At 37.3% G+C, this 17,151-nt stretch overlaps 2 protein-coding genes across 3 annotated transcripts in view; one reads left to right on the plus strand and one right to left on the minus strand.

Moving 5' to 3' along the window:
• Positions 1-4,823: 4,823 nt before the first annotated feature.
• On the minus strand, positions 4,824-7,595 carry LOC124302939 (ubiquitin-like domain-containing CTD phosphatase 1). Its single transcript, XM_046759547.1, has 2 exons — positions 7,202-7,595; positions 4,824-5,970 (listed from the first exon to the last, which is right to left on the minus strand). Exons 1-2 carry the CDS (start codon positions 7,362-7,364, stop codon positions 5,138-5,140), a joined length of 996 nt encoding a protein of 331 aa, XP_046615503.1. The 5' UTR covers positions 7,365-7,595; the 3' UTR covers positions 4,824-5,137.
• A 6,840-nt stretch (positions 7,596-14,435) lies between these two features.
• LOC124302947 (lymphocyte antigen 6G) overlaps positions 14,436-17,151 on the plus strand; it is a 60,994-nt gene continuing 58,278 nt past the window's right edge. Inside the window, exons 1-2 of one of the 2 annotated variants that reach the window (XM_046759559.1) lie at positions 14,436-14,613; positions 14,689-15,546. In XM_046759559.1, coding sequence (XP_046615515.1) covers positions 15,483-15,546 — 64 coding nt within the window. In that variant the 5' untranslated portion in view covers positions 14,436-14,613; positions 14,689-15,482. Of the gene's footprint in view, positions 15,547-17,151 lie in introns of both variants that reach the window. The other variant, XM_046759557.1, reaches the window with a different exon arrangement.

A 17,151-nucleotide genomic window follows, 5' to 3' on the forward strand; every position in this document is an offset into this window, starting at 1 on the left:
CGGCCGGCGCCGTTTCGTTTTGAACCTGAAACCCGCTTTCACGGCGTCGTGACGTCGCCCAATGGAAGCGAATCGGGTCCAGAGCCTGCGTTGTGGATAAGTTCGTAGTTGTCGAGTCTGTTTTGTCGATAGTAGTACCCGCGCTTATCGACAGACTGTACAGACTGACGTCTCATTTGCTTCGGCGTAAACAAGCGGGAAATACAGTTCACGTTTATTTTATTATTGTATATTTATTTGTAAAAGCGTTGAAAACATGATTGAAATTCACGGCTCAGAATTTCGAGTATTTTAAACCATTTGTTTTTTGAGGTCACGTGGATTGAATTCTGTATTAGAAAGAACTGACAGATTGTATCGTAGCGACATTTTTTAGGAATTAAGCAAGTAAAATAAGCTTGCTTAATAATTTGTTTTCTTTTCTCGTCATTTACATGTAAAGTCGCGATCTTGGTGGTGATACATTTGGGGAATATTTCGATACAGTGGCCACTGTGAACCTCTTTGCACGAATAGCAAACAGCATTTTTATTCCAACATTTACAAGTAACACTTAGAACTTGAAGCTCTCCGTACGAACAGTAAATAGCATTTTTATTCAACTCTTGTATGACAATAAAATTTTCCTTATCTGTTTCTCTCCATTGGTTTTTAGTCTGATGTTATGTCGGTTCAGTTTATAACTCACCTCCATTAGTCACACTAAAAACCTCAATCTCTCCATCCGAATAGTGAACAGACTTTTTATTCAACTCTCGTATGACCGTAAAATTTTTTGAGCTGTTTCATTCTATTTGTTTTCAATTCGTCGCACGAGGTGCTAAAGTTGCGCACAACGATGTAGCCACCCTGATCACACTCCGAGAATGTTAAGTTACACAAAAAATTTTTTGCCACGAACACAAGACGTACGCTATTTTAAAACATGGAAAAACACAAATAGGCATGTCATAATTTATTTTTATATATAAATTTATATTTACTTAGATTTTAAATGGCTTATGGTTGAATTAACTTCAGATTTGGATTTAGCGGACGAAAATACATAAAAATCATACTTGGTCTATAGTTCCATAAATTTTTTTCTTACCAAAACTGTTAATTTTTGGCAATTTTTATGGTTTTTTGCAATTTACTCAAAATTTTGAGGGTGTACGGGCAAAACTGACTTCAGATTCGGATTCAGCGCGTCGAAATACATAAAGATAGGTAGGTCTGGTCAAAAGTACAGACCAATTTTTTTTTTGTGGGCCGGTGTTATTATTCTATTTCGCACCAACACCGATTACAAATACTCTAATGTATGTATTCAATCTCATATGTTTCGCGTAGAGTCGAAAAAAACTTTTCAACGTGGAAGGCTTCCGTGATTCTACAGTAAAAAAATGAGGATTGAAGGATGAGATATGGGCCGAAACAAAGAAATCAAAACACTCGATCGAGCCAAGAAAATTGTTGCAATTTATTGGCTCGCAGGGGGAAACCCGCCGAGGCATAAAAACCCCTTATTATATAGTAACAAGGTCGTGTCAAGAGTGTATGAGGTGTGAGTGTACGATTCAGAGGCCTGAAGGGGTGAACTTACGGAGGTTCGATCGACTGGCGAGAACCTGTTGTTTATAATTCGCACGGAGAGGAACAGAGACTCAACTGTGAGGATCGGGAAAGTGAGAATAGGTACCTAAGATGATCCGCGGCGATGTTATCGTTACCGTATACGCGATTAGACTGAGGCTCCGCGGCTCGATTCCCGGTTATTCATCGCTATTCATCCACCGATCAGCGCCATCTTTCGCGATTAACGACGATCCACCCCCGCGATCGCGGCTTGCTGGTAGCGGTAGAGATTACGGGTATCAGACGGGGTAGAAAGCGCGCACGGACATGGGAAAGGAAAGGATAAGTTCGGTCTAAATATTACGTATCGACATGTTTTAACGGGCGAGGAGTGGAGTTAACTTTAGGAAATTTAATCTGGATGACGCATAGCAAATTTTTCACATTCGGTAAAGGAACAAGGAAAAAAAGTTTTTGCAAAAGAGAAAGAGCTTTCGAAGCAATGTTGGTGTTTAAAAAATAATATTACTGGAGGAGGTGCCTGGACCAAAAATTAATACTCTCCATTAATTATATTGCGACATTGCCGCACATTGAGCATTTTTCTATTTAATATATTTATAAGCCACAATTTCTTATCTCAAAGTAAAAGATTGGTAAACATTGGGATTATAAATCAGAGCACATATACCTATATCACCTTTTATTTATCACACTGGCATCGTTGAATGTTTCATTTTACAACCTTGCACCAATGGTGATTATGATCAAAAATGATAAAATTAAAGTTGCCGATTGCGAAGTATAGAATCGATTTTAGTATACCGCCATGAAACAGTCTTGAACGAAGCATCGTCGAGTGTAGTTAAACGAACTGTTTAGATTTTTTATGATTTTGTAGTGATGCGGAATTAAACATCGATATCTTAAGTTGTTGTTTATAATTTCAATACCATATATTCGTGCATTGTACCGCGATCAAAAATAATCACAACATGGGATTTGACACTAAAGATATTATAAGTTAATTTATGTATTCTTATATTAAGACTCATTAGAGTAAGAAGTAATAAATTTCATTAGAATATTTGACATCGTCCCTTCATAATTTATCCAATATTTTGCGTGATGAATGAAAGTAACGCAGTCTCATTTTATACAGAGTGATTAAATACAACCATTGTAGAAATGTTAACTTACAATGAACTTATCTATGAAACTCGCAACAAATCTGTTTTGACTTGCAAAGGAAAAATAAAAACACGACGTTTCGCGTATTTCTTGCATACAAATATGTTTAATTTTCGAAACCTGAGCGTTATCTTTTACCTGAAGTTTTATTACCACCTTTTTTTTCTTTTAATTTCCTGTTTTTAATGATTGCTGCACGATGTGAATCTGTTATTACCGACACGTTTCAACGGTTTGATTATAATAATTTGCACTTACAGAATGAAACTCCCTCTCTGTTGCGACTGAATTGATATGTGGGGTTCCAACTTGTGTTTACCGTTCCCTTCATGTCGAAAGAGCAGGTGATATATTCCTCTCGAAATACCAACTGGTTATAAATACTTTGAAACTGCAAATTTAAATATGCAAGGTGAATCACTCGTTGCTCCATGTACGTGCAACATGATTTTACCCGAAGACCATTTAAACCTACTCTTTTCTGGACTCGGAACAACATAAACCGTAAAAAATTGCATCGTAGTATTGACAAGAATATGAAGATGTACAAATAAAAATCCAGTGTAATTAAATTTGTCGATACTTTTGAATTATCTGGGTTTTACCACATTAAATCCGTTTGTTTGATTTATTTCAATTGTTAAGTCGCATAAGGCTCTTTACATCAATTTATTATTGCACGATACTCGCAATAGAATATATGAATCCCCGTAATCAAAACGTATTGTAATATACTAGATTTTCTGGTTGAAGCTACAAAATGACTCATTTTCATTTCGTATCTAGAACTAATGAAAATCGTTAAAAACTGTGTACTAATCAAAACTAAGAATTTTCCTCAATGACGAAATTGTGATTCATGTTTCAAAAGATGAAAAACAACCACCTTTTTATTGTGATTAATTGCTAGTGAAATTGAATTGCAATTTGTAATACAAAGTGAGCCCAAAATTATGATCTCTTTGCAAACAAACAGACTGGAGTGTGTTTTTATTTTCAACCATTGCCTTAGCCCTGTGATGTTGACCGATAAGATCAAAGTTTTGGTAAGATTTAAACGATCTGCCTACGTGCTACTACTACAGCTACAGAAAACGTAGATGAAGTGGAGCGCGAGAAGATGAAGTAGTCGGTTTTCGGAAGATTAGAAAATGAATAGACAAGTCTTTAAAACGTGCCTGAGTGTACGTAAGTATTCGAATATTTTCAATCAAATCGAGGCCTTTGTATAAAATGCAAGACGGATGTCGTGGAATCGCTGTAATTAATAAATCCCATTACTTTTGTAGTACGACAAAATTTGATGATATTCAGTACGAAAAATGAACCAGCTTTGGTAAAGTTGAGTATTTAAATTGACGTGAGAGAATTTTTCGAGCACGTACATATGCAGACATTAATTCAGAGACGGCTAGTTTTACGGCCGAGTCTATTGCGTTGATAACACAGATTCATCCCGGAGCGGCCAGCCGACGGTGGCACTGCAGGTTGAATTTGCGTTACCAACGTAATCGACTCGGCCCAAAAAACTAGCCGTCTCTGAATCAATGTCCACATGTGTACAAATGTTTACTGAAATATTCGTCATTTAGAATGATGAGCGCGAAAGTCGCCGTCAAGAATTGATATTGGATGTGACCAAAATTTCCCACAGCTTGAAACAATCCTTTCTCAAATCTACGTGTGCGATAATATTACTATAATCTCTCTGATCAATTGCCGAAGCACGAATACTTGCATCCTCAAACGCGTAAGAGGTCTAAACGAATTATCGTAAAACATCTCTTGAGTTGGGGGCGGGTTGGATAATACTTCGCTAATAATACTGGAGAAAAGAAGCAAACAAAAAAAAAAAAAAAATTTATTTCTATACAGGATTCATAAATAACTTAACATTCATACACGATACAATAAATGCGCCAATGTACATACGCGAGAACGGGGTAAAAGGGTATACATATATATATTCATTGTATTGTATATATAATAGTATAATCACTTATGGTAATGGGTAAATCATTCTCAACCTCCTGAGCAATGAACAACAACTTCGGCTACGTATAGAATCCGTCATATCGAAAATACATATTTTTAATTAATCTTACGTACAGGTAATCTTACCATAATCACATCGTTTAATAGACGACGTCTCTATTACAGGTATAAAAAACACAATTACTCCTCTTCTCAGAGAATTACCAAAGCTGTACGGTATAGCTTGTAGAACAGGCAGTGTCCGCTTTCGTATATTCCGTATACTTGTAGAACATAAAATAAAGAAGGCGATAATCGTACGGAACAAAATCATCATGGGTGAAAAATATGTCGTCGCCGATGGCTAGAGAGGAGAATCGGAACAACGAGATTCGGTTAGTTCGATTGAAAAATACTAGAGTTTCTGCTCATCTCCTTCGGTGCGTCTCTCGCTCCTCTTCTTCTTCGACACATACTCCTCCCACTTCCTGTGATTCAGGGTCTGAAAGTCGTCGACTTTGGCAATGAGCTTCAAATACTTGGCGAGTTTCAGCAGTTCCCGGTCTTTGTCCCTGTTGAAGTGTGCCTGCTTGTAAGGCCTTATCCTGAGCCCGGATTGCGGGTTCATGAGGAAATTCCGCCTTATGTCGTCGAACATGATGGTGTTCTTCGCAGAGAACTGCTTGTACTTTCCCCATATGACGCCCAGCGGCTTGACATCGACGACGCTGTACTTCGGCGTGTGGACCGTTATCATCGCCAGCGAATCCAAGTGAAAGGCTATCTTGTAATTCGGATGGGACGAGACACCGAGCATCCGCATCTTCTCGTTTATCCACTTCATGCTCGTCGCGGACCATATCACGATGTCGTAGTCCTTGTAGGCCATGGTAAGGAACTCGTGGAGATACGGCCGCATCAGCAGGTGGCCGCTTTCGGCCAGCGATTTGTGGTCGAAGAGGGTGTAGTCTATGTCCAAGACCAGCAGCTTCATCCCCTCCCGAAGCGGGTTCAGCTCTATTACCTGGTAGTCCTGTATCCTGCGGTTGATTTTCGCGAGGTAGACCTCAGCCTTCTCGATTATCACCTCCTCCTCGGCAATGTCCAGGTCGTTCACCACGTCCGGCACGTTTTCCGGCGCTTGGCTCGCCTCCGCGATGTCCTCCTCTCTCGAGCCCATCAGCATCAGTTTGAAGCCCGGTTTTATACTCAGTTTTCCGATCGTGTCTTCGTCCTGCGCTGCTTTGCCTGTGTTCGGTAAAACGTAAAGTTTGTTAAGAGCTCCTGATTCCGTTTATCGTGTAAACGAGAATACGTGGCTTTTCGCATTTCAAAGCGATGCTGTTGTGACAGTAATCGCGACGATGATCTTTATTGACCGAAGCCAATTTCCCAAAGATAAGTTACATGAACAGGAAAGTGAAGAGTATGTTGACTCTTCAGAGTTATTGCAAGATTTTACTTACGAAAGTTTCTACCGATTCAAACGATCTTTATTATTCTGGATCGATCATCGTAAACACGGAGACAAAAATACTTTCGGTCCTTCCATTTTTGACTCATTAGAGGAGAAAAATATCGCAGACTCAATTCAAAACTTATGTGCTTATCTATTCCTGTCGTCGCTGAATTCGGCGTGAAATGACGATTGTCAACTGCGCAGAGCTACGAATAATGTGAAAACTGAAATAAAACGTCTAGTGTGCCAACGCCGTCCATGTTGGAACTACATGCTTGCAATTTTACTTCAATTATACAATTTATATTCCTAGCTTTTGTAAGATGAAATTGCTATTTCAATATATGCGTAATTGGACCTTCAGCTGATTTCTAAAGATTCAACATTTATTCAAATCAGAATACTGATTGAAATGGTAACAATGGAGAAAATAAAAAGTAAACAGTGACGATTCTCAAGTTCTGCTTTCGAATAATATGGATACCATTATTGGAATATATGTATGACATTGATGATATTTCTGTTGATCGTTAATACTTAGTAGTCAACGAAAATTGAGTTTCTTCCGGTTTTGTTATTGAATATCTGATGCAACCAAACTTGATTCGTCGGTAAGGAAGAACTGTGCCGACTCGGTGGATTCGATAAACAAAATAACGTGAATAAACACCTCGTTTATCGGCGTTATGAATGAAACTTCCCTCCACGTGTTTAAATACTTAATGGTAAATAGGGACTGCATAGTGCCCGGAGTTATTTATTTGCAGACTAGAAATTCGAATTATGGAACTGCAGTACGATCATCCGCATTGATCGATTATTATAAAGAATACATTCGTAAATCGATCATCAATAAAACGTTGATCGAGTGAATTGAGCATCGTTACTCTGTGATTAACGTTAGTTCACCGAAAAACATTCCAGTTCCGATATCTCGCTTAATTCATGACGGTGACAATAATGAAAAGACGACCACGGCGATGATATCGACCATCGAGTCAAAACACAACATAACATAACCTTTAAATCTGAGGTTGAGAAGCTTCTGTCGTTCGGGCCTTACGCCAGTTTCCTTATGGACGATATCCTTGAGAGTGGATACGGTGTCGTTTTCGGTTATGTTGCATATTTCGTACTCCTTGCCGCACCATTTCACTATCATCCTTACTTCGTTGGCCATCATTTGCTCCTGCGATTCTCTGGGTTGTTAACAGCTGTATTTATTATCACCGATAGAAGTATGAAAAATCAAAGATTTTGTTAGACGCAGCAAACTTCACGCAACACATACGCGCAGAGTTATTCGGCGAAGGGATCTCTGTGTGTGTGTTTGTTATGCGTAATTCCACCGTTAAATTGCCACAAAGCAAACTGACGGAACAAGCACAGATTTCACAGCTGATGGGAATTAATAACACTTACTGGAGCGCCACGCGGCGCAATTTCTCACCTCGTCATCCCTTCGCCACCCGCATCAATCTCCGCGCTGGTCACGTTGGCATACATGCTTGCTTTTCGCCAACCCGGATTGTGACGCCATCTGTTTCACTTCCATGAACTACATCCGTCAAGAAAACCAAGCGAAGACTTCCGTCTCTGGCTGGTCGATAATTCAAGATGCTTGAATTATTTTGCTCCAAGACTGCACATCCCCCCCCCCCCATCCTCCCGAAACTATGTTCACCACGGAGCGAAACACCTTTTATCAGTGTGTCCACTCTCCTGCGGGACGATAGAGAAAAGAAAATTCTGTACTGTGTCGACAAAGTAGGGTAGAAAAAAAAACGAAAAATAAAAAGAACAAATGGTATAAAATAGCGGGAAAACCAGATGAAATGTAGGAAATGTAATTATAAACTTAAACTAAGAACGAGTGATTAATTTTGAAACAATTGGAATTTTTCACAGTAAAAGTTTTTATTGCCATTTACGTGTGAGACTTTTCTCTGCTTTTTTTTCTTTTCTTGAAATCTGGCAAGAATCGAGCCGATATCACAAGTTTTTTGCAATCACTGAGTTTTGAACATTTCACCTGTTTGAGCGTATCACGAAAGAGAAATTTATTCGGTCGAGTAAACGGATGACTTTAGACTGTTAGCAAGTAAATATGTAAATATGATTGGATCGTATAGTTGACCCAAGGAAAGCTTAGGATATTATGCACAGACAGATTGATATTGATCAGAATCAGTGAGAATTTATTTAGTCCAAACAAATTTTTCACCTGCTAATACTCAAGGAGTTGTTCATTTGGATGGATCACATTTTTTAGTGGTCTTCTGCGATTCTTTCTTGTAAAAGAATTTGAAATTAAAACGATAATTATCTTGGCTGTACATTGAAAGAAATTTTTAGTTCCGGTTACCGCTCAGTCCTTAACTATTTTCATTTTTTACCACAATCAAAAAATATAGTTCTAGGTACATAATGAAAATTAGTTTTGTAGCGGTTACCAGAAACTCTAGTATCCGTTACTATTCTTTCTCATTACGACCACTGTTACTATATTTTCTTGTAACTGTTGCGAAAATTTATTGCTCGTGCAACGATAAATTCATGTTAAAGCCTTGTTTAACTAAAAAAGTAGAGTAAATCGAACAAACTGATTTTGCGTTGCAATTACCAAAAAAGGATCGACAATAGCGCAAAATGGTTGCGTGTACCTCGTTTTTCGTAATTCCAAGAATATTCAAACAGTTTTTCTAACGATACCTGTTTTACTGAATTTTTTTAGGTACTATAACAAATGAAATTTTTCTCAGTGTAATTATTGAGCTATGTTTATTCTACCGAAAGACACATTTTTATCCAATGAAACAAGTGCAATGATGAATTTTCACCATCATTTTCATTTCGCTGATCATACTATAAGATAAAAACCGTATCTCTACGTGATGAATAATTTCAATTCTTGAGTACTTCGTTTTAAAGAAGAATATGCGATTGTTTTACTTCGATTAGAGTCGATTAAAGATTAAGAATTAGAATCGCTGGATTGGTCGCGGCTTGAATCTTCAATAACACTCGCTCTGTTCACCGTATCTGCAACGATACCGAGTTGAGAATCGCGCGATTCGAAGATCCTACCCCGCTGCCCATTCATCACCCTCGCCAAACATCAGGAACATCGGACACAATCGTGTGTTATTGATTATTGTTATCCACTGCGGGATAAATGGTGACGGCACAAGGATCGGAAAACTTGAGTCTCGAGACCGCCTTTAGAAACCTTTTCGTGTTCGCTTCGGGTACATTTAGCTTCATTCAGTGCCTGTCGGCGACGATCAAACTTAAAACATACTCACAAAGGAAGGGTTTCGCCACGGCTCTTACGCCCGCTTTCCGTAATGACACAGTTCAACCCGTCGTTTGAGATCAAAAAGCTCCTTGACTAAGAATCATAGTCATCACACGTGATGAAAAAGTACCTTCAAGTAGGTTCAGGAATATGATAGAATTTATACTTGTTATTTTTTTTTTTTTTTTGGATAAAAATTAGAAATTATTCTAACGCCTGAACATTTATCCGTTGTAAAGTGCTTCGGTGCAGTGTTGAGATTGATTCACCTGCGAATATAGATCATTGATCAATCATAGTATGAAATTTTGTTTGAACGTAAAAAATTTGTTCACGGTTCAGAAATGATCAAATTACGTTTCCTTCCTTTTCACCCGAGTGCAAGGTACAGGCAAGTGCAAAAGTGGGTATGTACCTATAGAAATTCCCAGTGCAAGCAGCGCAGTGTAATAGCGGTAATTAAATTTGGTCATTTTAGTGGCCAGAACGTTTCGCGCGACCTAGAATTTAATAACCACGTAGAATATACTTTAGTAGCACGTGGAATTCAGGTTATTACACCTAGACGCGTATTATGTACGCATATTACCCCTCTCTTAAAGTAAGAATTTTCTTCTCCAACCATGCAGCGCGTCGACGCGTAGTATTTAATAAATTTACACCTAGAAAAGACGATGAAATGAAAAAAAAATAAATAAATAAAAAACACCACGACGTTGAAATAAAAACTTGAAAAAAAATTTCAAAATTAGTCGTAATTTGATTCGTCAATCACACTAATTATTATACATTCATTAACATCACTTTAGATTGTTTCATCAATTTACATCGTACATATCCTCAACTGTATTTATAATAAAATTCATACGAACCGAAAACTTATTTATAACTGTAAAAATTATGTTCACGGCATGTTCAAACTATCAATTAATTGCCAAAAATTTTCAATAAAATGTGAGAGACGAAGTTCTTATTATACATTCTTGTAAGTTGTGTTATAATGCAATATGTAGCAGATACGCCGGAAAAATTTCCCGGCCACGGAACGAGATAGTTTACTATGCTGCATTCGCTGCAGCTGCAAAAGACTTGCGAAGTATTTCGAAACTCTCTAGCTGTGTATAGAAAGCTCTAGTCGTACCCGCAAGTTGAGTTCGGGAAAATTCTTGGATGTGTGTAAGACGGTTCGTGTCAGCTGCTGCTTATACGCTGTACCGCGTGCAGAAGTTGCGCTTGACGATGTTACGTGCCCCCCCCCACCTATGTAAGCTTCGCACATTCAACCGTTATAGGTAGATCTACGTAGGTATATACAGAGTTATGCATGTCGGCGACGACGTTGTTAAAGATTAATTTGTTCCGCCGTAGAAGTGAACTCGCGTTCGCCCGAGGCGAGTACATATCGGCGTAAAATTTATATCCGAGTTACTCTACCTGAATTAAAATTTAATGTACCATGTAATGTAATCCAATTTAATAACCACGTACCTACTATGTGCATAATGAAGAGCTGATCTATCAGACGATAGTTTTAATTTCAATTTTTGGAAATCTTAGAGGATTTTTATAGAGAATATTATCAAGGATTGTAACTGAGCTCGCGAAATTTCTAATCAAGTCTGGTTGTAATTCAATTACAGTTTAAACACAGCCGCGATAATAAAGCTCGTGTAATGAATATCCGCGAGCTCGGATAAAGCGAGATGTATGCGTGATTTAATCTCGGAAGAACGGTTCGAAATAAGCCAGGAAAAAGGGTGGTGAAAAATAAAATGTACGAGACTTCAAAGAGTTTGCATCTTATTATCGAAGGTTTTTTTTATCACATTTTTTATGGTAAAAGTATCATACAAGTTTAAATTTGTTACATATTTGTCTCGGTAGGTTTTCCCTCCTGCACAAATTTTGCTCTCTACCGCATACTGAAATTAGCTGCATAGTTTAGCAATGAAACATTGCTTCGCAATTTTCAGAGCACGGGAGCTTTCCGGTTATCGCAAAATTACATCAAACATTACAAATTATTCCAACATTCTGGCAGAAATTTTCGAGTGCGATAAATTTTATAAGTTATTACATCAAATTCTCTAAAATCAACACAATGTATGAATAAAGTATCGGTGTAATAAATTCAAAGTTGTTCCAAGTCTTTGATTTTGACAAGGGACTTGAAACAGGAATAACATAAATTAAAACAAGTTTATAACAAACAAGTTTTAACATCTGTGAAATAGTTTTGAGAATACGAAAATGAAATTTTACGAAGGAATTGAAAATTCTCAAGATTTCCGATGAATTGTTACAGAATTTGGTATGCTTATTTACGATTTTGTATTACGAGCGGTTTAATCACAAAAAAAAAATAAAAAAAATGTTCTTCCATCGTTTGAAAAATGATATATCATCAATGTTTATTACAGCATTGTTTCGTTGCTTGGAATATAATTTCCAAGGTGAAAATAAGATAAAATAAGATAAAATAAGAATATAAATATCTGAACTCTGTTTTCCACTATTTCCCAAACACTCCGCATGATGGTAGGTATTATATAGTTAGATGAATAAAATTCTCGTCCATTTCACATCCCGCCCCCGACTATCCTCGAATCGAAAGTCCGCAATCCGTTGCCGTGCAGATGGTGCGAATTACCGAATGGCGCGCATGCGTGAAATGATAATAAAATAAAACGTGCTGTACTGCAAGCACCCAGACATGTCAAGTGATAAAAAACCGTCTATATTCGTAAAAAAGAGTATAAGAGAATAAAAATGCGAGAGGTAGATACGAGTCGAAGTTGCTGCATCGATGCAACGTGATGGATTTTCCCCTCTGCCTCTCTTTTTCCATAAACTTCTCCGCTCTATTTTTGTGATTATTTATTGCGCGAAAGCAGGAATAAAAACAAAAGCAAAAGTGCGATAGAGAAAGAAGAAGGAGCGGAAAGAAAAAAGCGGCGGGGGTAAGGAAAAAGAATGAAAACGAATAAAATCGCGCGGAGAACGGTGTTTATTTAGCATATAACACAGCACGTGGTATCCGCGAAATTCGCGGGGGGTTTTATTTTCGCTCCTGCACACCGGGCGATAAACGAAATTTATCACAACGCAGCTGAGCTGCTGGATCGAAAAGCGCCGCAGGATATGCACGGCAATCTGGTCGAGCCGTTTCCTCCGTGCTGGGAAGGCGAATTGTCTACTAATCGTTTTGCAAATATCCCCCCTACCAGGCAATCAGGTGGAGTGATAAGCCAACTTGATGGATTTGGTTGGCTCAGTCATTCCGGCAAATAGGTGCATCAAGGGGCTTTTCTCTTCACGCTGACGACTCTGCTGCTGATGCTGGATTATACCAACGTGTATGTAACTGCTAACGTTACACGAATGCATACACAACGGGCAAGAGAGACAAGCGTAGAACAGTTGTCTCGATTCTCGGCTAGTCGATGGCGGTAAGTCGTCGAACTGACGATTATGTGAAAGCTCTTGCGCTCGGGCACAACGAAAAAGCTCTAAAATTATCTGCGCTTTGGACTGTGTGCAACATGGATAAAAATTACGCTTGTTACTATTGCTAGAAAATTTGGCAAATGTAATTATTTAGTAGGATTATAGTCGTCAATGCCGTATCAAATTATCGCAATGATTAATGCAAGAAAATGTAGTACGAATTTTCATAATCAAAAAACAATACTAAACAGATACAAAACTGATTTTCATTTTGTACCTAAATATGAATACTTGCAGAGTATGTATACCTACAGAATATTTTGCCCACGTTTCGTAGAAATTCAGAGAAATCCCTGAAAAATCTTCAATTAAGCTGGCTGCAAAAATTGTATTCGATATATTGCATGATAATGTACGTACTTAATTACAACGAAAAGCTTGCAGGCGTGTTGGAATATTTTAACGATTCAGAGGCAATCATCGCCGCATTATTATTTCAAGTTCATCACTTAGTCGAGCGCTTAAACTCTCTGAAGAAGATTATTATATACAGATGAAGCTTATAGTGTATATTTGAAGCCTGCAAAAGAAGAAAAGCTGCGGCTCAGACGTCTTTGTGCTCAATTCTTATAAAAGAATAATTATAAAGGAAGAATTCCCGCCGTTATTCCCTTGTTATAAACGCGGGAAGAGGACGAGTAGAAGATCTACTCTTGGTAGAAATATATTGTGTATTATACAACCGATAAGGATTACTTTATGTATTAAGTATACATGGCATAATTTGCCAATTACGAATTCAGCAGCAATTAGATGCAATACCTACATTATTGCACATGATACAAGTATATTGACTTCGGTATATACGTCTCGTAATACGATCAAATTAGGTTTGCAAATGAGATGCGTGTACGATGAGTTTTCTTCTAATTTTGTAAATAATTTTTCGTTCAATGTTTACAACTGTGAAAATTGTATTAATTTATCAATTATATGTGAATATGTAAAGATAAAAAAAAAAAAACCACAAATTAATCACAAAATATTATACAACCCATGAAGCACCTCAGTTTTGTTAAATTTTTTTATGAAAAGTAATTTTAATATCGCAGGTATGTTAATAATATCAAATTATGTCATAATTCACTTTGACTATTTTATCACTGATTGGATTATTCAAAATCGTTCCAATTTTTTTTCACCTCGTACTCGAGACTATTATTTCTACTATTACTACTATTACTATTACTACTATTGTTTCGCGAAATTCATCGTTCTCGTTCATCTTTGAATTCAGGGCTTTTACTTTCTTGTATAGATGCGGAGTAAGAAAAGAAAAACAAGAATCAGATTATGAAAAAGGAGAGCAAGGTAAATGAGGCGATTTAAAATCGACGAGTCGGCGGTTTTATCAGTTTTCAAAGAAAATCATGAGTCTCGTTCGAGTTCCGCGTTGCGCACAAGGGTTGGTCCGATTCCGCGGGCAGCACAACGGTTTGCGCGAAACTCTATGTCAGTTGAACAGCGACGCCGCTGACGACGCAGGTGAAAGCGACGCTCTCCCTCGATCGAGCTTCAAGAATATCAGCGTAAAAAACCGTAATCGAAGTACGGTAAAAAGAGAAGAAAAAACAAAACTTCCGAGGAAGATTAAGAAGTTCGATTTGACAAACCAACGACAACAAGAGTAGGAATAATTTTTTATTTCTATTCCTCGTCTTTTTTTCGTTAAATTTGTTGGTTTTTTCCCTACAAATTTTAGCTAACCGAAAGCTGCTGCTGACAAAATTTTACCACGAAATAGTGAATCATTGATTTTCACCTGATTCGATAGCGAAACAGAAAGAGAGAGAGAGAGAGAGAGAGAGAGAGACGATCCTTGTTAGGAGAAAGTAAGCGGAGAGAGACTTGGTGAAAAAGTATTTTACAACTTTTATTACTGTACGTATAAATAGCGTTATAAAGTTTCTGCAGGCTGTATATTGCAAATCCACGACTGCATTTCTTCGCTTCTGCAGTGATAAATAAACCATTACTGTGGCACAAATTCATGTGCTAAGTGTAAAACGAACGATCGAGTTACCGAGGGTGGAATAAACGTTGAGACGACTGAAATCGTGGAAACAAGTGAGCTAATAGTATTAATGACAAGTTTCAGAAGAGTGTTCAGGTGCTTTTTGAGCTTTGCAGTGATCGGAGAAAATTCAAGAGTATAAATAATCTTTCGTTTTAAATTCTTGCGGCGATTCGCCAGCAGCGGTAGCAGATTCTGCGAGACGGATATCGCAACTTCGTTCGTCGCTATTTTGATAGAAAATAAACAACAAATAAACAAGAATACACGACATAATCGGCGACTTTATCCATCGCAGAATAGTTGTTCGTTTCATATATCGTTGTGTGTGATAATCAAGAAGTAAAATAAAGTTGGTATAAACAGCGTGGTAAAAAGTACAAGTAAAACAAAAGGCAGGGGGAGAGGAAGAGATATATCGACACGAAAAATTGTGCGTGAAATAAAACTTTAGACTGCACGCGCGACTTCAAGGCGGTACCATGTCTTCTTCGGTGAAATTCTACGCAAGGATCACGATTTTATTACTGTGCGGACTCTGCATCGGTGAGTCTGATTTAAAAAAATATGTATACGTACCTAACGATGATAAGGAATTAAAATTAATTACGAAAAATGATAAAAAACACAAGTTTGAAGCACCGACGGAATTTAATGAAGCTGAATTTAATTGAAGTAATATTTCCTTAATCTCGAAAAGAAGTTTCTCATTACTTGGCAAGATTTTTAACCTGATACTATTCTGAGATTTAGCTAGTCGAAATATTCAAAGAATGCAAACATTTGTCTTTTACACAACACGGAATGCAGACAAACGTAGAATTGTTGTAATATATATCATCGTTAATATTAGGATTACAGAATTTGACCGACAAGGAATAAAGCTCGTGATTTCCTGTATACTTAGCGGTATTTTTTTCACTCGTTTTATTACGAAAATAAATTTTCGATTTATTGCAGACACTTATGGTTGATACTTACCACCATAAAACACGTCGCTCGTGAGTTGGAAAAGTAAACGATGTCATCTTAACGGCTATTCAGACTGACTAGACGCATTCAAAATATTGCTGTACCCACTTAGGGTATTTGTCTGTGGTCGGCAGAAATCTTCCCCAAAAGTATAAAGTTTTTCTATGGTCAGCGTGTACGTTCTATATCTATATGTATAAATGCGTATTTACAGTGGAGGAAATAAAATTGTTTGAAAATAATTTACGCCCACAAAGAATAGCGCAACTCATTCGAACTCTGAAGAATTTACGTCAGTTGGCAAGGAGAAGACAAATATCTAAAGAAAACAAACGGAGAAGGGCAAAACAGAGAGATAGAAGAGTTGTGAAGTTGATTAATAAACGAACTTTAAACTTTCCGATCGGGAGGGAAAAAATTGTTGATAAAAAATATGCATCATCAATTTTCTCCTCTTTAATATCACGTAGCGAATTCGTAATTCATCGTTTGGAATTCCGAAGACGTGTAAAAAATTATTGAATAATTTAAACTGAAATACACATTGACGATTGAAAGTCGTGATAGCGAATTTCACGAAGTTTTGTCGGAAAACCTACGGGTATTAACGATTTTTCGAAAGCGTCAATTTTTCAGGTGGCGGCCATTTCGCGACCGGAAGTCGCGACAGGTTGACCACTCTTCGCGTAAATCCTGACATACGAATCGTCGAAAAATTGATCAACCTGTAATTTCATTCATGAGTTTCTTTTTTTTTGCACATCTTCTGTTCATATATTTGAATTGTTTTTTTTTTTTTTTTTTGTATTTTTGAGAATCTAATGAAATTCCGCAAATAGACAAAAGAAAGAAGAAATCAGAGTGTGACAGAAGAGAGCGAAATTGAAAAACTACTTTATTCGTGGTTTCATTATTTTTTTTTTTTTACAACTTGATATCTAATTTCCTCTGTGTATCAACTTCAGTTATTTCTTTTTTGTTCTTCTAATTGAAATATAATTAAACTTTGCTCTTTTTGAATACGGAAAGAATTATACGGAAGAAAACAAAGTTCGACAAAGTGGAGAAAAATCGAGGAACAATTGACGTTGATCCTGCTTTTTCTTCTCAGAACTACATGTCCAATCTTTTTTATTAATCGATTTGAACTCCTGTTTCTTCTTTTGAGGAGTCCAATTC

Source organism: Neodiprion virginianus, chromosome 4, assembly GCF_021901495.1.
Source record: "Neodiprion virginianus isolate iyNeoVirg1 chromosome 4, iyNeoVirg1.1, whole genome shotgun sequence".
NCBI lineage: Eukaryota > Metazoa > Arthropoda > Insecta > Hymenoptera > Diprionidae > Neodiprion > Neodiprion virginianus.

Bases quoted from the DNA above. Each gene is read 5' to 3' on its own strand.
- LOC124302939 (XM_046759547.1), bottom strand. From the start codon at position 7,364: ATGATGGCCAACGAAGTAAGGATGATAGTGAAATGGTGCGGCAAGGAG. The intron at 5,971-7,201 runs GTTATGTTATGT...TACCGAACACAG, and splicing joins TCTCAACCTCAGATTTAAAG to GCAAAGCAGCGCAGGACGAA.